The sequence below is a fragment of the Bufo gargarizans genome, chromosome 6 (genome assembly GCF_014858855.1).
Source record: "Bufo gargarizans isolate SCDJY-AF-19 chromosome 6, ASM1485885v1, whole genome shotgun sequence".
Lineage (NCBI taxonomy): Eukaryota > Metazoa > Chordata > Amphibia > Anura > Bufonidae > Bufo > Bufo gargarizans.
The window spans coordinates 131784655-131807687 of NC_058085.1; the positions used below are offsets into that span (position 1 = coordinate 131784655).

General features: G+C 43.2%; 1 protein-coding gene across 1 annotated transcript in view; it reads right to left on the reverse strand.

The window, feature by feature from the left end:
* Positions 1 to 23033, reverse strand: part of LOC122942046 (guanylate cyclase 2G-like) — a 105894-nt gene that overhangs the window by 18419 nt on the left and 64442 nt on the right. Inside the window, exons 12-16 of the mRNA XM_044299539.1 lie at positions 6818 to 6889; positions 6409 to 6577; positions 2766 to 2921; positions 2455 to 2632; positions 1997 to 2137 (exon numbers count right to left, since the gene is read on the reverse strand). Coding sequence (XP_044155474.1) covers positions 1997 to 2137; positions 2455 to 2632; positions 2766 to 2921; positions 6409 to 6577; positions 6818 to 6889 — 716 coding nt within the window. The remainder of the gene's footprint in view (positions 1 to 1996; positions 2138 to 2454; positions 2633 to 2765; positions 2922 to 6408; positions 6578 to 6817; positions 6890 to 23033) is intronic.

Below are 23033 nucleotides of genomic sequence, written 5' to 3' on the forward strand. Positions count from 1 at the left end.
GCACTGCTCCAGCTAATGAGATGGCACAGGACTCAGCGCAATGCTGCCATCTAGTGGTAAGTGCTACCTGCAGTACCGGAGACTGCCTGAGGACACATGAGGAGCATGCACTGCTCCAGCTAATGAGATAGCACAGGACTCAGCGCAATGCTGCCATCTAGTGGTAAGTGCTACCTGCAGTACCGGAGACTGCCTCAGGACACATGAGGAGCATGCACTGCTCCAGCTAATGAGATGGCACAGGACTCAGCGCAATGCTGCCATCTAGTGGTAAGTGCTACCTGCAGTACCGGAGACTGCCTCAGGACACATGAGGAGCATGCACTGCTCCAGCTAATGAGATGGCACAGGACTCAGCGCAATGCTGCCATCTAGTGGTAAGTGCTACCTGCAGTACCGGAGACTGCCTCAGGACACATGAGGAGCATGCACTGCTCCAGCTAATGAGATAGCACAGGACTCAGCGCAATGCTGCCATCTAGTGGTAAGTGCTACCTGCAGTACCGGAGACTGCCTCAGGACACATGAGGAGCATGCACTGCTCCAGCTAATGAGATAGCACAGGACTCAGCGCAATGCTGCCATCTAGTGGCAAGTGCTACCTGCAGTACCGGAGACTGCCTGAGGACACATGAGGAGCATGCACTCCTCCAGCTAATGAGATAGCACAGGACTCAGCGCAATTCTGCCATCTAGTGGTAAGTGCTACCTGCAGTACCGGAGACTGCCTGAGGACACATGAGGAGCATGCACTGCTCCAGCTAATGAGATAGCACAGGACTCAGCGCAATGCTGCCATCTAGTGGTAAGTGCTACCTGCAGTACCGGAGACTGCCTGAGGACACATGAGGAGCATGCACTGCTCCAGCTAATGAGATAGCACAGGACTCATCACAATGCTGCCATCTAGTGGTAAGTGCTACCTGCAGTACCGGAGACTGCCCCAGGACACATGAGGAGCATGCACTGCTCCAGCTAATGAGATAGCACAGGACTCAGCGCAATGCTGCCATCTAGTGGCAAGTGCTACCTGCAGTACCGGAGACTGCCTGAGGACACATGAGGAGCATGCACTGCTCCAGCTAATGAGATAGCACAGGACTCAGCGCAATGCTGCCATCTAGTGGTAAGTGCTACCTGCAGTACCGGAGACTGCCTCAGGACACATGAGGAGCATGCACTGCTCTAGCTAATGAGATAGCACAGGACTCAGCGCAATGCTGCCATCTAGTGGTAAGTGCTACCTGCAGTACCGGAGACTGCCCCAGGACACATGAGGAGCATGCACTCCTCCAGCTAATTAGATAGCACAGGACTCAGCGCAATGCTGCCATCTAGTGGTGTACCGGAGACTGCCTCAGGACACATGAGGAGCATGCACTGCTCCAGCTAATGAGATAGCACAGGACTCAGCGCAATGCTGCCATCTAGTGGTAAGTGCTACCTGCAGTACCGGAGACTGCCTGAGGACACATGAGGAGCATGCACTGCTCCAGCTAATGAGATAGCACAGGACTCAGCGCAATGCTGCCATCTAGTGGTAAGTGCTATGTATAACAGCTGGTTTATGTTATACCATTGCAGTGTATGGTCCTGTAAAAGGCAGATTTGTACCTTATGACACCGGCTGACCTGTTACATGTGCACTTGGCAGCGGAAAGCATCTGTGTTGGTCCCATGTCCCTATGTGTCCGCATAATTGCTGAGAAAAATGATGCTTTAATAAATGCAAATGAGCCTCTAGGAGCAACGGGGGCGTTGTCTTTACACCTAGAGACTCTGCTCTCTGCCACTGCTGAACCCTTTGAGTTTTGCAGTGTAAGCGTGTTCACACCAGGCCCTGTGGCATTTGCAGAGAGAGCAGAGCCTCTAGGTGCAATGGTAACGCCCCTGTTGCTCCTAGAGGCTTATTTGCATGACCATCCGCTTGGTATTAGTAAGTACCAGAACCGCTATTGAGCTCCTGGGTAAACTGAGCCACGAGCACTAAGCTTACCCCGGTAACATGGTTGATAGCAGCTTGTCGGTCTTCTTCTTCTCAGCCATCAGCTGCAACGTCCGGTCCTCCACCACCTCCTCTAGGTGATTGGCATACTTCTCCAGCTTGTTGACCATGTTGTCCAGGATGCTGACATGTCTACACAGAGAGGAATGCAGCATTATAATAAATAGTTTATAATATAATAATCATTGGCTTTTCTTATTTTGTAGGTATCAATTCATATCAGTTTTTCTACTCTACTCACAACCAAAGCTGCTTTTGCAATTCGGCTGCTTTCATGTTTGCTCTTAGACGACAGCTCCTTGCATCTCACTGCTGCCCCCTGCTGGTTCAGTATATTTGTACAGTATGCTCTGCTCTGGTTCAACGCAACTCCCACAATGCCTCAGCTTTTTTTTAGATTGCAAGCTCCTGTGCCATCCTGACTCATCACACAGGTGTCCAGGACTCACCCTTCAGGGCTGGCTCCTCGCAGGCTCCTCTTTATGGACATGAAGGACGGGCGCCGTTCTGGGTTTTCATCCCAGCACATTTTCAGCATAGCGATGATCCGTTCATTACATTTTTCCACAGACAGGGAAGGTCTCAATGGGACGGTCGCTTTTGGATCTTTGATTTTGCGGATAATTTCTGCAATAAATAAATCTATAAATATTTTCCAGTTTTTAACAGACATAAATGTCACATTGTCCTACAATGCATCATGCGGAGTTCTCCAAATGTGAACAATTCCTTTAAGCCCCACCCACACTGGAGATTGTACCTTGTGGCTCCAGGCTCAGGTCCTGGTAAGGTCCATCCTCGTGGTTGCATATGAGCTCTCTCATAATGATGGCAAAACTGTACACATCTCCTTTCTGGGTTCCCTGGAAGGGGAATCTTTCCAGACGCAGGAACTCCGGAGCCGTCCAGTAAAGTTCTATTCGGGGACATAAATCAGGGGCGTAAGAGGAGGATTCACGGCCGTGAACACATAGGCATGAATACACTTAATGGAAAGCGTCAGCCACTCATCCACGTGGAAGGCACAACCAGCCGGTTTGGGTATGATTCCATCCTTGCAGATCATGTACACCCATACATGCTGATTGTCTCCCTTGGGGAGTATAGGATTTAAAGAAATATCTGATATTGGTTGGAAGAGAGTGACCAAGAGTTCAAAGTACTACCCCGGCCCCCGAATTCCGCAGACTTGAACCCAGTTGATAATATGCGGCACCACCTCGATGGTTGCGTTCTCTCTATGGACCCCCCCTCCAGCAGCAGTGAGATGCTCTGCAGTCAGCATGGCTCCAGATATCTGTGACAACCTCCCAGGACCTTATGGAGTCACTCCGGCCCCGTCTAGCTGCACACGGCGGTTACTCTGCTCAGAATAATGGGGCCCCACTGCGTCCAATCACACAGTGACTAATACACATATACCTTACGTTGGCAGAAAAATATACACTGTTGCACACGCATAACATATACTCATACGCAGACATTTGCACTAAGGATGAGCTGAATTTTTTTATGAATTTCAGAAAAATTTGTCCGCAAAACGAATCTAAAGTTTTTTTAATTTGATTTGGAAAAATAACACTTTCCCACTGCGCCTGCGCCGAATACTGCGCAGGCGCGAGATTTACACGGCAGACGGGGCCAGCAGGAAAACCAACGCTGGCCTGGCCCTGTCAATCCAGACAGAAGGGCGTGGAAATGAGGTGGGCGAACTGAGCCTCCAGGAGCAGGTGCTACCCCCCCCCCCCCCCCCCCCCCGCTCCTAGAGGCTCATTGCATATAAAAAAAAGTTTAAATTACACGAAAACGGGGGCATACTTAAATAAAAGAAACGCAGAGTTAAATTCAGGTGACCTTTTCACATCTGTAATGTCAGTCTGTTTAATAGCGAAAATTGGGGTGACGGAAAAACCCTTTAAGAAATCTCCCCTCGATCTGCTCTCTGACGGGGCCGCTCTCGGTGTGTAATGCCGCCATCTAATCCTCTCCTTTCACCAGCAGATGGTCGGTGCATACAGAGAGTACAAGAGCTGCCGAGAAGGAGTGACGGGCGGAAGAGACAGGAAATCAAAGAGGAGGTTTTAACCCCATAACCCCCACATCTTGTGTACGCCCAACATTAATGTATCAAAACTAACCCAGCCTATGGCTACCCCCGACACTGAGCCTGTATTACTCGGATATGCCCCACTCCTCGACAGCCCTGAGATGATGAATGTACCTGCACCTGTCAGTGGTTTTAATGACACGGTATGTCAGTATATATATGGAAACATAGAAACCTAGAATGTGTCGGCAGATAAGAACCGTTTGGCCCATCTAGTCTGCCCAATATACTGAATACTATGGATAGCCCCGGCCCTATCTTATATGAAGGATGGCCTTGTGCCTATCCCATGCATGCTTAAACTCCTCCACTGTATTTGCAGCTACCACTTCTGCAGGAAGGCTATTCCATGCATCCACTACTCTCTCAGTAAAGTAATACTTCCTGATATTACTGTTAACCCTTTGCCCCTCTAATGTAACACTATGTCCTCTTGTAGCAGTTTTTCTTCTTGTAAATCTTCTCTCCTCTTTTACCTTGTCGACTCCCTTTATGTATTTAGCAGTTTCTCTCATCTCCCCTCTGTCTCGTCTTTCTTCCAAGCTCTACATGTTAAGGTCCTTTCATCTTTCCTGGTAAGTTTTATCCTGCAATCCATGTACCAGTTTAGTAGCTCTTCTCTGAACTCTCTCCAAAGTATCAGTATCCTTCTGGAGATATGGTCTCCAGTACTGAGCACAATACTCCAAATGAGGTCTCACTAGTGCTCTGTAGAGCGGCATGAGCGCCTCCCTCTGTCTACTGGTAATGCCTCTCCCTATACACCCCAGCATTCTGCTAGCATCTCCTGCTGCTCTATGACATGGTCTGCCTACCTTTAAGTCTTCTGAAATAATGACCCCTAAATCCCTTTCCTCAGATACTGAGGTTAGGACTGTATCACTGGTTTTATATTCTGCTCTTGGGTTTTTACGTCCCAGGTGCATTATCTTGCATTTATCAACATTACATTTTAGTTGCCAGATTTTTGACCATTCCTCTAGTTTTCCTAAGTCCTTTTCCATTCGGTGCATCCCTCCAGGAACATCAACCCTGTTACAAATCTTTGTGTCATCAGCAAAAAGACACACCTTACCATCGAGGCCTTCTGCAATATCGCTGATATAGATATTAAACAATATGGGTCCCAGAACAGATCCCTGAGGTCCCCACTGGTAACAGACCTTGGTCTGAATATACTCCATTGACTACAACCCTCTGTTGTCTCTCCCTCAGCCACTGCCTAATCCATTCAACAATATGGGAGTCCAAGCCCAAAGACTGCACTTTATTGATAAGCCTTCTATGTGGGACAGTATCCCAAGAGCAGAATATACAATCAGTGATACAGTCCTAACCTCAGTATCTGAGGAAAGGGATTTAGGGGTCATTATTTCAGAAGACTTAAAGGTAGGCAGACCATGTCATAGAGCAGCAGGAGATGCTAGCAGAATGCTGGGGTGTATAGGGAGAGGCATTACCAGTAGACAGAGGGAGGCGCTCATGCCGCTCTACAGAGCACTAGTGAGACCTCATTTGGAGTATTGTGCTCAGTACTGGAGACCATATCTCCAGAAGGATACTGATACTTTGGAGAGAGTTCAGAGAAGAGCTACTAAACTGGTCCATGGATTGCAGGATAAAACTTACCAGGAAATATTAAAGGACCTTAACATGTAGAGCTTGGAAGAAAGACGAGACAGAGGGGAGATGAAAGAGACTGCTAAATACATAAAGGGAATCAACAAGGGAAAAGAGGAGAGAAGATTTACAAGAAGAAAAACTGCTACAAGAGGACATAGTGTTAAATTAGAGGGGCAAAGGTTTAATAGTAATATCAGGAAGTATTACTTTACTGAGAGAGTAGTGGATGCATGGAATAACCTTCCTGCAGAAGTGGCAGCTGCAAATACAGTGGAGGAGTTTAAGCATGCATGGGATAGGCATAAGGCCATCCTTCATGTAAGATAGGGCCAGGGGCTATCCATAGTATTCAGTATATTGGGCAGACTAGATGGGCCAAATGGTTCTTATCTGCCGACACAGTCTATGTTTCTATGTATCAAAAGCCTTACTGAAGTCCAGATAAGCGATGTCTACTGCACCTCCGCCATCTATTATTTTAGTCACCCAATCAAAAAAATCTATAAGATTAGTTTGACATGATCTCCCTGAAGTAAACCCATGCTGTTTTTCATCTTTCAATCCACGGGATTTTAGATGGTCCACAATCCTCTCCTTAAGTATGGTCTCCATTAATTTCCCCACTATTGATAGATCTCGTGATTCCCTTTGTGTTGCAGTTGGTGCTTCCTACCAGAATAGTCGATATTCTTGGCGGTCAGGTCTCTATACACTGTGCCGTATTTGAATTCCCATAAAGCGAAGCCGGAGAGTTTCACCTGCATGCGACTATCTATCAGGCAATTTGTCGACTTCAGATTTCCATGAGAGACGAGAGGGCTGGAGTGTAGAAATCCCATCCCCTGGGAGGAGAAGAGGGCACAAGCTGAAATTAGTGGGTGTTGCTGCATTGCATTGTGGGAGAAGTACAGAAACCTCTGTAGACTATGCTATTGTATACAGAATGCAGCACAGCAGAGATCAAAGTAACTGAAGCCATGTAACGGAACTACAACTCCCAGCCAGCCTCGGCAGCTGGTTTACAGCAACTGAAGAGCATGTATACAGAGACAATAAAGCCGGGGTGCCCTCCCAGTACTCACACTGACAATGTCATGAGCGAAGGAAAGCTTGAAGACCCAGTCCAGCTCTATATCATTATTCTGCAGGACGTCCTGCAATTTATAAAACAGATGATGAGAGTCCTTATCACATATCTATCTATCTATCTTATATATGTCATCTATCTATCTAGGGTGGCATGCAAAAGTTTGGGCACCCCTTGTCAAAATTACTGTAACATAGTAACATAGTTTATAAGGCTGAAAAAAGCCCTCAGTTCGGCCTGTCATCCTGCAAGTTGATCCAGAGGAAGGAAAACAATCCCTGTGAGAAGACAATTTTCCTCACTTAAGGGGAAAAAAATTCCGTCCCGACTCCAATCAGGCATCAGAACAACTCCCTGGATCAGCGACCCCTCTCTAGTAGCTATAGCCTGTAATATTATTACACTCCAGAAATACGTCCAGGCCCCTCCTGAATTCCTTTATTGTACTCCCCATCACCACCTCCTCAGGCAGAGAGCTCCATAGTCTCACTGCTCTTACCGTATAGAGTCCATAGTCTCACTGCTCTTACAGTACAGAGTCCATAGTCTCACTGCTCTTACAGTACAGAGTCCATAGTCTCACTGCTCTTACAGTATAGAGTCCATAGTCTCACTGCTCTTACAGTATAAAGTCCATAGTCTCACTGCTCTTACAGTAAAGAGTCCATAGTCTCACTGCTCTTACAGTATAGAGTCCATAGTCTCACTGCTCTTACAGTATAGAGTCCATAGTCTCACTGCTCTTACCGTAAAGAATCCTCTTCTATGTTTGTGTACAAACCTTCTTTCCTCCAGACGCAGAGGATGTCCCCTCGTCACAGTCCTGGGGATAAATAGATGATGGGAGTGATCTCTGTACTGACCCCTGATGTATTTATACATAAATAGAGATGCAAAGTGTGAATGCCGTGACCCGGCCACGGCACAGAGTACTAACCACTATACGATGACGGCGACATTCACGAGCCGGGTAGAAGTCGAACCTACAATCTTCTGATCCGTAGTCAGGGCCAGTGGCGCAATGGATAACGCGTCTGACAACGGATCAGAAGATTGTAGGTTCGACTCCTACCCGGCTCGTGAATGTCGCCGTGATCGTATAGTGGTTACTACTCTGTGTTGTGGCCGCAGCAACACAGGTTTGAATCCGGGTCACAGCATTCACACTTTGCATCTCTCTTTATATTTATACATAGTAATTAGATCTCCTCTCAGTCGTCTTTTTTCTAAAGTGAATAACCCTAATGTTGATGATCTTTCAGGGTTCTGTAGTTGCCCCATTCCAGTTATTACTTTAGTTGCCCTCCTCTGGACCCTCTCCAGCTCTGCTATGTCTGCCTTGTTCACAGGAGCCCAGAACTGTACACAGTCCTCCATGTGTGGTCTGACCAGTGATGTGTAAAGTGGTAGGACTATGTTCTTATCACCGGCATCTATGCCCCTTCTGATGCAACCCATTATCTTATTGGCCTTGGCAGCAGCTGCCTGACACTGGTTTTTACAGCTTAGTTAGTGGTTCACCTAGGTCCTTCTTCATGTCAGTGTTAACCAGTGTTTTACCATTTAGTATGTACGGGTGACTTGCATTATTCCTTCCTATGTGCACAATACCTGACATTTTTCAGTGTTAAACATCTGCCACTTCTGTTCCCAAGCCTCCAATCTATCCAGATCCATCTGCAGCCGTATACTGTCCTCTGTAGTATATATACTGTATACTGTCCTCTGTAGTATATATACAGTATAGTGTCCTCTAGTGTATGTACAGTATACTGTCCTCTGTAGTATATACACAGTATACTGCCCTCTTTAGTATATATACAGTATACTGTCCTCTGTAGTAGTATACAGTATACTGTCCTCTGTATTATATATACAGTATATTGTCCTCTGTAGTATATACACAGTATACTGTCCTCTGTAGTATATATACAGTATACTGCCAACTGTAGGGTATATATACAGTATACTGTTCTCTGTAATATATATATATAATGTATACTGCCCTCTGTAGTATATATACAGTATACTGTCCTCTGTAGTATATATACAATATACTATCCTCTGTAATGTGTATATATATACAGTATAGTGTCCTCTGTAATTATATATATATATATATATATACACAGTATAATGCCCTCTGCAGTATATATACACAGTATACTGTCCTCTGTAGTATATATATACAGTTCTCTGTAGAATATATATACATTATACTGCCCTCGGTAGTATATATATATACAGTATACTGCCCTCTGTAGTATATATACAGTATACTGTCCTCTGTAGTATATATACAATATACTGGTCTCTGTAGTATATATACAATATACAGCCCTCTGTAATGTATATATATACAGTATAGTGTCCTCTGTAATTGTATATATATATATATATATATACAGTATACTGCCCTCTGCAGTATATATACACAGTATACTGTCCTCTGTAGTATATATATACAGTTCTCTGTAGAATATATATACATTATACTGCCCTCGGTAGTATATATATATACAGTATACTGCCCTCTGTAGTATATATACAGTATACTGTCCTCTGTAGTATATATACAATATACTGGTCTCTGTAGTATATATACAATATACAGCCCTCTGTAATGTATATATATACAGTATAGTGTCCTCTGTAATTGTATATATATATATATATATATATATATAGTATACTGCCCTCTGCAGTATATATACACAGTATACTGTCCTCTGTAGTATATATATACAGTTCTCTGTAGTATATATATACACAATATACTGCCCTCTGTAGTAGTATATATACAGTATACTCCCCTCTGTAGTATATATACAGTATACTGTCCTCTGTAGTATATATACAATATACTGGTCTCTGTAGTATATATACAATATACAGCCCTCTGTAATGTATATATATACAGTATAGTGTCCTCTGTAATTGTATATATATATATATATATATATATATATACAGTATACTGCCCTCTGCAGTATATATACACAGTATACTGTCCTCTGTAGTATATATATACAGTTCTCTGTAGTATATATATATACAATATACTGCCCTCTGTAGTAAATATACAATATACTGCCCTCTGTAGTATATATACTGTCCTCTGCAGTGTATATACAGTATACTGTCCTCTGTAGTATATATACAGTATACTGTCATCTGTAGTATATATATACACAGTATACTGTCATTTGTAGTATATATACAGTAAACTGTCCTCTGTAGTGTATATACAGTATACTGTCCTCTGTAGTGTATATACAGTATACTGTCCTGTAGTTTATATACTGTCCTCTGTAGTATATATACAGTATACTGTCCTCTGTAGTATATATATACAGTATACTGTCTTCTGTAGTATATTTATATACAGTATACTATCCTCTGTAGTATATATAGTATAGTATCCTCTGTAGTATATATACAGTATACTATCCTCTGTAGTATATATACAGTATACTGTCCTCTGTAGTGTATATACAGTATACTGTCCTCTGTAGTGTATATACAGTATACTGTCCTTTGTAGTGTATATATAGTATACTGTCCTCTGTAGTATATATATACCGTATGCTGTCCTTTGTAGTATATATACACAGTATACTGTCCTCTGTAGTATGTATACAGTATACTGTCCTCTGTAGTATATATACACTGTATACTGTCCTCTGTAGTGTATATACAGTATACTATCCTCTGTAGTATATATACAGTATACTGTCTTCTGTAGTATATATACACCGTATACTGTCCTCTGTAGTGTATGTACAGTATACTGTCCTTTGTAGTGTATATATAGTATACTGTCCTCTGTAGTACATATATACCGTATGCTGTCCTTTGTAGTATATATACACAGTTTACTGTCCTCTGTAGTATATATACAGTATACTGTCCTCTGTAGTATATACACCGTATACTGTCCTCTGTAGTGTATATACAGTATACTGTCCTTTGTAGTGTATATATAGTATACTGTCCTCTGTAGTATATATATACCGTATGCTGTCCTTTGTAGTATATATACACAGTATACTGTCCTCTGTAGTGTATATACAGTATACTGTCCTCTGTAGCATATATACACAGTATACTGTCGTCTTGAGTATATATACAGTATACTGTCCTCTGTAGTATATATACAGTATACTATCCTCCGTAGTGTATATACAGTATACTGTCCTTTGTAGTGTATATAGAGTATACTGTCCTCTGTAGTATATATACAGTATACTGTCCTCTGTAGTATATATACACAGTATACTGTCCTCTGTAGTATATATACAGTATACTATCCTCCGTAGTGTATATACAGTATACTGTCCTCTGTAGTATATATATACCGTATGCTGTCCTTTGTAGTTTATATACAGTATACTGTCCTCTGTTGTGTATATACAGTATACTGTCCGCTGTAGTATATATATATATATATATATATATCTACACAGTATACTGTCCTCTCTAGTGCATATATAGTATACTATCCTCTATAGTATATATACAGTATACTGTCCTCTGTAGTGTATATACAGTATACTGTCCTCTGTAGTGTATATACAGTATACTGTCCTTTGTAGTGTATATATAGTATACTGTCCTCTGTAGTATATATATACCGTATGCTGTCCTTTGTAGTATATATACACAGTATACTGTCCTCTGTAGTATGTATACAGTATACTGTCCTCTGTAGTATATATACACTGTATACTGTCCTCTGTAGTGTATATACAGTATACTATCCTCTGTAGTATATATACAGTATACTGTCTTCTGTAGTATATATACACCGTATACTGTCCTCTGTAGTGTATGTACAGTATACTGTCCTTTGTAGTGTATATATAGTATACTGTCCTCTGTAGTACATATATACCGTATGCTGTCCTTTGTAGTATATATACACAGTTTACTGTCCTCTGTAGTATATATACAGTATACTGTCCTCTGTAGTATATATACACCGTATACTGTCCTCTGTAGTGTATATACAGTATACTGTCCTTTGTAGTGTATATATAGTATACTGTCCTCTGTAGTATATATATACCGTATGCTGTCCTTTGTAGTATATATACACAGTATACTGTCCTCTGTAGTGTATATACAGTATACTGTCCTCTGTAGCATATATACACAGTATACTGTCGTCTTGAGTATATATACAGTATACTGTCCTCTGTAGTATATATACAGTATACTATCCTCCGTAGTGTATATACAGTATACTGTCCTTTGTAGTGTATATAGAGTATACTGTCCTCTGTAGTATATATACAGTATACTGTCCTCTGTAGTATATATACACAGTATACTGTCCTCTGTAGTATATATACAGTATACTATCCTCCGTAGTGTATATACAGTATACTGTCCTCTGTAGTATATATATACCGTATGCTGTCCTTTGTAGTTTATATACAGTATACTGTCCTCTGTTGTGTATATACAGTATACTGTCCGCTGTAGTATATATATATATATATATATATATATATATATCTACACAGTATACTGTCCTCTCTAGTGCATATATAGTATACTATCCTCTATAGTATATATACAGTATACTGTCCTCTGTAGTATATTTACACAGTATAATGCCTTCTATAGTATATATACAGCATACTGTCCTTTGTAGTGTATATACAGTATACTGTCCTCTGTAGTATATATACAGTATACTATCCTCTTTAGTGTATATACAGTATACTGTCCTCTATAGTATATATATACAGTATACTGTCCTTTGTAGTATATATATACAGTATACTGTCCTCTGTAGTATATATACAGTATACTGTCCTCTGTAGTATAAATATATATACAGTATACTGTCCTCTGTAGTATATATACAAACTGGATTCCCAAAAAGTTGGGACACTGTACAAATCGTGAATAAATACTGGATGCAATGATGTGGAGGTGCCAACTTCTAATATTTTATTCAGAATAGAACATAAATCACGGAACAAAAGTTTAAACTGAGAAAATGTACCATTTTAAGGGAAAAATATGCTGAATCAGAATTTCATGGTGTCAACAAATCCCCAAAAAGTTGGGACAAGGCCATTTTCCCCGCTGTGTGGCATCTCCCCTTCTTCTTACAACACTCAACAGACGCCTGGGGACCGAGGAGACCAGTTTCTCCAGTTTAGAAATAGGAATGCTCTCCCATTCTTGTCTAATACAGGCCTCTAACTGTTCCATCGTCTTGGGCCTTCTTTGTTGCACCTTCCTCTTTATGATGCGCCAAATGTTCTCTATAGGTGAAAGATCTGGACTGCAGACTGGCCATTTCAGCACCCGGATCCTTCTACGCAGCCATGATGTTGTGATTGGTGCAGAATGTGGTCTGGCATTATCTTGTTGAAAAATGCAGGGTCTTCCCTGAAAGAGATGACGTCTGGATGGGAGCAGATGTTGTTCTAGAACCTGAATATATTTTTCTGCATTGATGGTGCCTTTCCAGACATGCAAGCTGCCCATGCCACACGCACTCATGCCACCCCATACCATCAGAGATGCAGGCTTCTGACCTGAGCGTTGATAACAACTTGGGTTGTCCTTGTCCTCTTTCCTGAGCCCATTCTGTGATTTCCTTTACAGTAGCATTCCTGTTTGTGGTGCAGTGTCGTGTAAGGGCCCGGAGATCACGGGCATCCAGTATGGTTTTACGGCCTTGACCCTTACGCACAGAGATTGTTCCAGATTCTCTGACTCTTCGGATGATGTTCTGCACAGTTGATGATGATAGATGCAAAGTCTTTGCAATGTTTCGCTGGGTAACACCTTTCTGATATTGCTCCACTATCTTTCTGCGCAACATTGTGGGAATTGGTGATCCTCTACCCATCTTGGCTTCTGAGAGACACGGCCGCTCTGAGAAGCTCTTTTTATACCCAATCATGTTGCCAATCGACCTAATTAGTGTTAATTGGTCTTCCAGCTCTTCGTTATGCTCAAATTTACTTTTTCCAGCCTCTTATTGCTACTTGTCCTAACTTTTTGGGGATTTGTTGACACCGTGAAAATTTGAATCAACGTATTTTTCCTTTAAAATGATACATTTACTCGGATTAAACGTTTGATCCGTCATCTACGTTCTACTACAAATAAAATATTGACATTTGCCGTCTACACATCATTGCATTCAGTTTTTATTCACGATTTGTTTAGTGTCCCAACTTTTTGGGAATCCGGTTTGTGTATATATATATATATATATATATATATATACACACACACAGTATACTGTCCTCTGTAGTATATTTACACAGTATACTGTTCTCTGTAGTTTATATACAGTATACTGTTCTCTGTAGTTTATATACAGTATACTGTCCTCTGTAGTATATATACAGTATACTGTCCTCTGTAGTATATATACACAGTATACTGTCCTCTGTAGTTTATATACAGTATACTGTTCTCTGTAGTTTATATACAGTATACTGTCCTCTGTAGTATATATACAGTATACTGTCCTCTGTAGTATATATACACAGTATACTGTCCTCTGTAGTATATATACAGTATACTGTCCTTTGTAGTGTATATACAGTATACTGTCCTCTGTAGTATATATACAGTATACTGTCCTCTGTAGTATATATACACAGTATACTGTCCTCTGTAGTTTATATACAGTATACTGTCCTCTGTAGTGTATATACAGTATGCTGTCCTCTGTAGTATATATACAGTATACGGTCCTATTCCGTGTTAATTACTTTACACAGTTTAGTGTCATCTGCAAAAATGTATATTTTACTATGCAAGCCTTCTACAAGATCATTAATAAATATTTTAAAGAGAATAGGGCCCAATACTGACCCCTGAGGTACCCACTAGTGACAGTGACCCAATCTGAGTGTGTACCGTTAAAGGGCTTCTGTCAGCCCACTAAACAGTTTTTTTTTTTGGTTAATATTAATCCCTACACTGCAAGCTCCCTGTACATAAGCTAAATATTCATTTTTGTTCAGTAGATTTTGTTAAAAATCAAGTTTTATAATATGTAAATTACCTTGCTACCAGCAAGTAGGGCGGCTACTTGCTGGTAGCAGCCGCAACCTCCTCTCATCATGACGCCCCCTCCGCCGTTTGATTGACAGGGCCAGGTAACGGGATCGTTCTCTGCTGGCCCTGTTTGAATTCAAAATATCGCGCCTGCGCCGTACCTTTCTTTAATCGGTGCAGACGCTCTCTCGGCCGCTCCATCCTCAATGCGCCTGCGCCGGGTGTAGATGTGACGTCATCGGCGCAGGCGCATTGAGGAAGGAGCGGCCGACATAGCGGCCGCCTCTCAGTGCGCCTGCACCGATTAAAGAAAGGTACGGCGCAGGCGCGATATTTTGAATTCAAACAGGGCCAGCAGAGAACGATCCCGTTCCCTGGCCCTGTCAATCAAACGGCGGAGGGGGCGTCATGATGAGAGGAGGATGCGGCTGCTACCAGCAAGTAGCCGCCCTACTTGCTGGTAGCAAGGTAATTTACATATTATAAAACGTGATTTTTAACAAAATCTACTGAACAAAAATGAATATTTAGCTTATGTATAGGGAGCTCGCAGTGTAGGGATTAATATTAACAAAAAAAAAAAACTGTTTAGTGGGCTGACAGAAGCCCTTTAATAACGGATTATCATTTATTGGCAGCACAGTCAGTGTACATGCAAAATAAGTTCTCACCCCCAGCCATCTGATATCAGCTAGCAAGGGAGGAAACCCTAGGGGTCCAGGCTTCAAGGAGGCCCCAGGTGTATAAAGTCACACCTTAAACAGCCAGGTTGGAGATAAGCTAATCCTGCAGGATAACCCTCAGCAGAAGGTCTCAGCTCTTGCCCAGGATAAATGATACCTCCCAGACATGTTGGCACCTACATTTCATAAGGAATTATGAATCGTCCATCCATCCCAGGCATAATTCAGTTATCTTTTTGCATTCCTGCGGCAAAGCCGAACATCCACGTGGTCCTGGCTTAAAGCTAGGATGCCCAGGAGGGGATATATACATATCTCCCCACAGAAACCACATAGTGGCACCATGTTTAAACTCTAGTTGTAGCCGGAATCCAGGCGGAATAATTGGGCCCGGAACCATCTTCCTGCGACATTCTGGTCTGGGGCTATGAGCCCTAAGGGGTTTTATGGGTCATTTGCTGCCAGCACTAGAGAAGGAGGGATGGACCCTACCCATAGGCGGGGAGGGGAGCGGACGGCTACAGGTCATAAGCGCATGCAAGCCAGCGGGCGGTGTCTTTTCTGAAGGGGATCACATTGTGCCAATGTATTTGGAGAGGCAGGGAACCAGCTAACCTCACTGCCCCCACGTGACTGCAGCCAAGGACTATTCCACCATTATTACCCAGTAACTGACTCTTGCTTTGCTCAAACCTGTTGTACCTATATCACCTGTATTTGTAACCTCAGACCACTGTATATATTCTTTGTGTATACTGTGTTATATCTAGTATGCCCCTAAGGCGATTAAAAAATCTTGTGCTATCTTGTATCTTGATCACGAATCACCATGTCCGTGTTTCGGCCTAGTTATAAGCTATCACGGGTTGGTTTCTCACCGTATATAATCCCGTTAGCGGACTGGGCTTATATCAAATGAGAAGCTGGTGGCAGATACCTGGGCTGAGAAGGCGCTGTTTTCACTGCGGCAGTGCAAAGGCTCTCTCAGCTTGTTGCCTCTCTGTGCCCGCGTGGACAGGAGGTGTCTGTGTAATCTGTACCAAGCTGACCTTACCTGCTCCACTGGAAGGCATAACGTCACGCTTTGGTAACCTGTGACCATACTGCGTCTCGTGAGCTTGATGTAGGTGACGTCAAGCCAGCGGTTCTCAACCTAGGGGTCGATCGGCCCTTTCCGGGGGGTCGCCTGAGGCTTCCTATTAGGACTGCACGATTGTAGCGTTACATTACCCCTACCTCCTGACTTCCCGTCGCACTGCTAATGACGTGAGGAGGCGTTCCAGAGTTTTGACGATCTGCGCATGCGCAAACCGACAATTTATGGAAAATCTGAGCGGAGTTCAGCTTCACACCGGGACACTGCGCATGCGCCGGCCGGAGTTAGCCGCGCTTGCGCACTGGGCCGTAATATTTCCCTACTAAGGCTCTCCTGCGCATGCGCAGTGTCCCAGTGTAAAGCTGAACTCCGCTGAGATTTTCCATAAACTCTCGGTTTGCGCATGCACAGATCGTCAAAACTCAGGAACGCCTCCTCAGATCATTAGCAGTGCAACAGGAAGTCAGGAGGTAGGGAAATCTCACGAGGTAGGGTAGTATAACGCTACAAATAGGAGAGAGCTTGTTTCACACAGGAGAAACATACTTTACATGCAAAGACAGTTATGTGCGCAGTTTAGGACACATGAGGGGACACATAGGGCCATGAGGGGGACCAGCATAAGATGCTATATGTCTTATGCTGGCCCCCCTCATGGCCCTATGTGTCATACCACACATCCCCTATAACAGCGTACTCCACAGATCCACCCCATAAGTGTCCTCCACAGATCCCCCATAACACTGTCCTCCACAGATCCCCCATAACAGCGTTCTCCACAGATCCCCCATAACAGCATCCTCCACAGATCCCCTATAACAGCGTCCTCCACAGATCCCCCATAACAGCGTCCTCCACAGATCCCCCATAACAGCGTCCTCCACAGATCCCCCATAACAGCGCCCTCCACAGATCCCTCATATAACAGCGTCCTCCACAGATCCCCCATATAACAGCGTCCTCCACAGATCCCCCACAACACAGCGCCCTCCACAGATCCCCCACAACACAGCGCCCTCCACAGATCCCCCACAACACAGCGCCCTCCACAGATCCCCCACAACACAGCGCCCTCCACAGATCCCCCACAACACAGCGCAATCCACAGATCCCCCACAACACAGCGCCCTCCACAGATCCCCCACAACACAGCGCCATCCACAGATCCCCCACAACACAGCACCATCCACAGATCCCCCACAACACAGCGCCAATTACAGAACTACCTAACACCTTGTAATAGACTGGCATACATCCTGCATATCAGATATTTACATTACAATTCATGACAGTAGCAAAATTAGTTATGACGTAGCAAGGAAAAAAATTTAATGGTTGGGGGTCACCACAACATGAGGAACTGTATTAAGGGGTCACGGCTTTAGAAAGGTTGAGAACCACTGTGTCAAGCGGACACGAAGTCTGATATTCGTCACAACCACCCATTGTTTTCTATCACTGAGCCAGTTACTTACCCACATACAGACGTTTTCTCCCAGTCCGAGCATTCTCATTTTATATACTAACCTTTTATGTGGTACAGTGTCAAATGCTTTGGAGAAGTCCAGATACACGACATCCATTGATTCGCCGCTGTCAAGTCTAGAACTTACCTCCTCATAGAAACTGATTAAATTAGTTTGACATGACCGGTCCCTCATAAAGCCATGCTGATATTGCGTTATTTGCTTATTTTCCTTGAGATCCTCCAAGATAGCATCTCTTAGAAAACCTTCAAACAGTTTACCCACAACAGATGTTAAACTTACCGGCCTACAGTTTACGGGCTCTGTTTTTGGACCCTATTTGAATATTGGCACTATATTTGCTATGCGCCAATCCTGTAGGACATTCCCTGTCAGTATATAGTCCTTAAATATCAGAAATAAGGATCTGGCTATGAAATTACTTAATTATCTTAGGATACGGGGGTGTATGCCATCTGGTCCTGGCGATTTGTCTAGTTTAATCTTTTTAAGACGCCGCTGTACTTCTTCCTGGGTCAGACAGGGCACTTTTAATGGGGAATTTACTTTTACATTCTGCATTTCATCTGACAGTTTATTTAATAGCTTTGCTTTCTCCTCATCGCTCTCTGCAACTCCCCACTCATTACTCTGTAGAGGGTAGACACCTTCAGATTTATACTTTTTACCATTTATATAATCGAAGAACATTTTAGGGTTAGTTTTGCTCTCTTTGGCAATTAATCTGTCGGTCTCTAGTTTGCCTGCTTTTATTTGTTTTTTACATATTCTATTTTTTTCCTTATAGTTTTTCAGTGCTTCCTCGTCCACCTCCTGTTTTAGTGATTTAAATGCTTTCTTTTTGTCATTTATTACTTTCTTTACAGTTCTATTTATCCACATTGTTTCCTTCTTGTTCCTTAACCTTTTATTCCCATAAGGTATGTACCTCTCACAATTAAATTTTAGGATGCTTTTAAAAATATCCCATTTTGTGTCGAACTCGAGCGCCAGGAAGACAACACACCATTTGGCAATCCCGGTCTTTGCGACAGATCTCCCTATCTGTACCCATAATAATAGAGTCTCCCACTACCAGCACCTGTCTGCCGTGCTCTCCTGGTCCCCTGCCTACTGGAGTCAGCTGACATTCCCCGGACTAGCAGAGGAAGGGTCCGGCTGCAGCAGTGCAGTCCTTGAACTTACATCCCCCTCATCTGCCAACCTTGTGACAGATCAGGGCTAGCCTCCCTGGCAATCTTCCCTCTACCCTGCTTTCTAACTGTTACCCAGCTAGCTACCTCACTTTCCTGATCCTCCATACTACCACCCTCCCCCTCATCTACCCCATAGAGCGCTTGCTCAGTGAGCAGCAAACTCTGTTCCAAATTACCAATGCTTCTCAGTGTTGAAATTCGCCCGTTAAGATACTCGATGTGCGATTCCAAACGGGCAATTTACTCACATTTTGAACAAAGATATGAAAACGGCTGTTCCAGAACTGCAGACATCAGACAAATGTGCACTAGACGGTGCTGTCAATAATGGACACATACTAAGTGAGGATTACACAAGAAAAGAGCAAAAATACAAAAAAGTGCAGTGATAAGAATCTAACTTAGGCTACTTTCACAGACGGATCCGCACCGATGATACAACCGCATGCATCCGTTCAGAACGGATCAGTTTGTATTATCGTTGACATTGCCAAAACCGATCCGTCTTGAACACCATTGAAGGTCAATAGGGGACGGATCCGTTTTGCATTGTGTCAGTGAAAACAGATCCATCCCCATTGACTTACATTGTGTCAGGACGGATTCGTTTGCCTCCGCATCGTCAGGCGGAGACCAAAACGCTGCAAGCAGCCTCCAGAGCGGAATGGAGACGGAATGGAGGCAAACTGATGCAGTCTGAGCGGATCCTTACTCATTCAGAATGCATTAGGGCAAAACTGATCAGTTTTGGACCGCTGAGCCCTGAACGGATCTCACAAACGGAAATCAAAATGCCAGTGTGAAAGTAGCCTTACTGTAGTCCCCTTCTAAAGTCCCTGAATCTCAAGTCACACACTTAATACAAACACGCACTTAAAAATAAAACACGCGAACGCTCCCAAACTCGCGTTGTTTCTCTGCTTGTATAAATGCAGCTCTCAAACAGCTTCAAACCAGACAGGTTTTTTTCCTCTGGATTCAAAAGAAGTAGAAGGTGAAATGATCTCCAAAAGGCATAAAGTTAAAGATGAAACACACTTCAATATTCTAAGCAATATCAGTGTATTATTTGGGTTTTGTACAATTTTAGAGTGAAAAAAGGAAAGGAGTAACCCAAGGAGATTTAAGAGCTCAGGTAACTTTGACCGAGGTCTCAGACCTTAAATAGCCTGTTAGGGTTAAGGCTTGTTCACAATCATCGTTAGGAAAGTCCAGGTTGATGCACATTCCAAAGCTTTATAAATACCCAGACTCCGCTAACCTTGCCCCAAAGAACATCAGCCATGGGTTCTTCTAAGTAGCTTCCTAACACTCATAGCTATGGCTAAGGCCCATAATGCAGAAGAAGGATATAAGACACTAGCAGAAGGACACGGCTTTGCACGGGTATATTTAATCTATTTATTTTAATGTTTCTGTGTGTCGACAGTATCCCCTATAACAGTGACCTCTACAGCACCCCACTGTCTGCTAAGCTCGGTATCTAATCCTGTCCTGTGTGATACTGTCTGCTGAGCTGTGTATCTAATCCTGTCCTGTGTGATACTGTCTGCTGAGCCGTGTATCTAATCCTATCCTGTGTGATACTGTCTGCTAAGCTCGGTATCTAATCCTATCCTGTGTGATACTGTCTGCTAAGCTCGGTATCTAATCCTATCCTGTGTGATACTGTCTGCTAAGCTCGGTATCTAATCCTGTCCTGTGTGATACAGTCTGCTGAGCTGTGTATCTAATCCTATTCTGTGTGATACTGTCTGCTGAGCTGCGTATCTAATCCTATCCTGTGTGATACTGTCTGCTGATCTGTGTATCTAATCCTATCCTGTGTGATACTGTCTGCTGATCTGTGTATCTAATCCTATCCTGTGTGATACTGTCTGCTGAGCTGTGTATCTAATCCTATCCTGTGTGATACTGTCTGCTGAGCTGTGTATCTAATCCTATCCTGTGTGATACTGTCTGCTGAGCTGTGTATCTAATCCTGTCCTGTGTGATACTGTCTGCTGTGTATCTAATCCTATCCTGTGTGATACTGTCTGCTGAGCTATGTATCTTAACCTACCCTGTGTGATACTGTCTGCTGAGCTGTGTATCTAATCCTATACTGTGTGTTACTGTCTGCTGAGCTGTGTATCTAATCCTATCCTGTGTGATACTGTCTGCTGAGCTGTGTATCTAATCCTATCCTGTGTGATACTGTCTGCTGAGCTGTGTATCTAATCCTATCCTGTGTGATACTGTCTGCTGAGCTGTGTATCTAATCCTATCCTGTGTGATACTGTCTGCTGAGCTATGTATCTTAACCTATCCTGTGTGATACTGTCTGCTGAGCTGTGTATCTAATCATATTCTGTGTGGTACTGTCTGCTGAGCTGTGTATCTAATCCTATCCTGTGTGATACTGTCTGCTGAGCTGTGTATCTAATCTTTATGTTGTGTGATACTGTCTGCTGAGCTGTGTATCTAATCCTATCCTGTGTAATACTGTCTGCTGAGCTGTGTATCTTAACCTATCCTGTGTGATACTGTCTGCTGAGCTGTGTATCTAATCCTATCCTGTGAGATACTGTCTGCTGAGCTGTGTATCTAATCCTATCCTGTGAGATACTGTCTGCTGAGCTGTGTATCTAATCCTACCCTGTGTGATACTGTCTGCTGAGCCGTGTATCTAATCCTATCCTGTGTGATACTGTCTGCTGAGCTGTGTATCTAATCCTATCTTGTGTGATACTGCCTGCTGAGCTGTGTATCTAATCCTACCCTGTGTGATACTGTCTGCTGAGCCGTGTATCTAATCCTATCCTGTGTGATACTGTCTGCTGAGCTGTGTATCTAATCCTATCCTGTGTGATACTGCCTGCTGAGCTGTGTATCTAATCCTATCCTGTGTGATACTGTCTGCTGAGCTGTGTATCTAATCTTTATGTTGTGTGATACTGTCTGCTGAGCTGTGTATCTAATCCTATCCTGTGTAATACTGTCTGCTGAGCTGTGTATCTTAACCTATCCTGTGTGATACTGTCTGCTGAGCTATGTATCTTAACCTATCCTGTGTGATACTGTCTGCTGAGCTATGTATCTTAACCTATCCTGTGTGATACTGTCTGCTGAGCTGTGTATCTAATCATATCTTGTGTGATACTGTCTGCTAAGCTGTGCATCTAATATCCTATCCTGTGTGATACAGTCTGCTGAGCTGTGTATCTAATCCTATCCTGTGAGATACAGTCTGCTGAGCTGTGTATCTAATCCTATCCTGTGTGATACTGTCTGCTGAGCTGTGTATCTAATCCTATCCTGTGAGATACTGTCTGCTGAGCTGTGCATGTCGTCGTGTAGCCCTAGCCTAAATCTGACTTACAGCAGTGAAGAAAAATTGCTGGGTTGTTATGAAAACCTTGAGTTAAACTGTGTGTATGTGGAGACTAAGGGCCTGCGAGCTGAGCTTCTATTGGCTGATAAGGGACATGTGACCGTGTGCATGGCAGTTTGGGGCTTGTATTGGCTAATGCAGGTCATTCTTTGGGAATATCTCATGAACGGTACATCCTACAGAGATGAGACCAGCTCTAAAACCTTGCCGGACAACTGTTGTACCTGTGTGCCAAATTTGGTGAAGATCGGTCCGGTCGTTTGGTCGCGAATAAAGAACAGACAGACAGAAACTCATTTTTATATTTGAGATATCAAAGAATGTTCAGGTTATCAT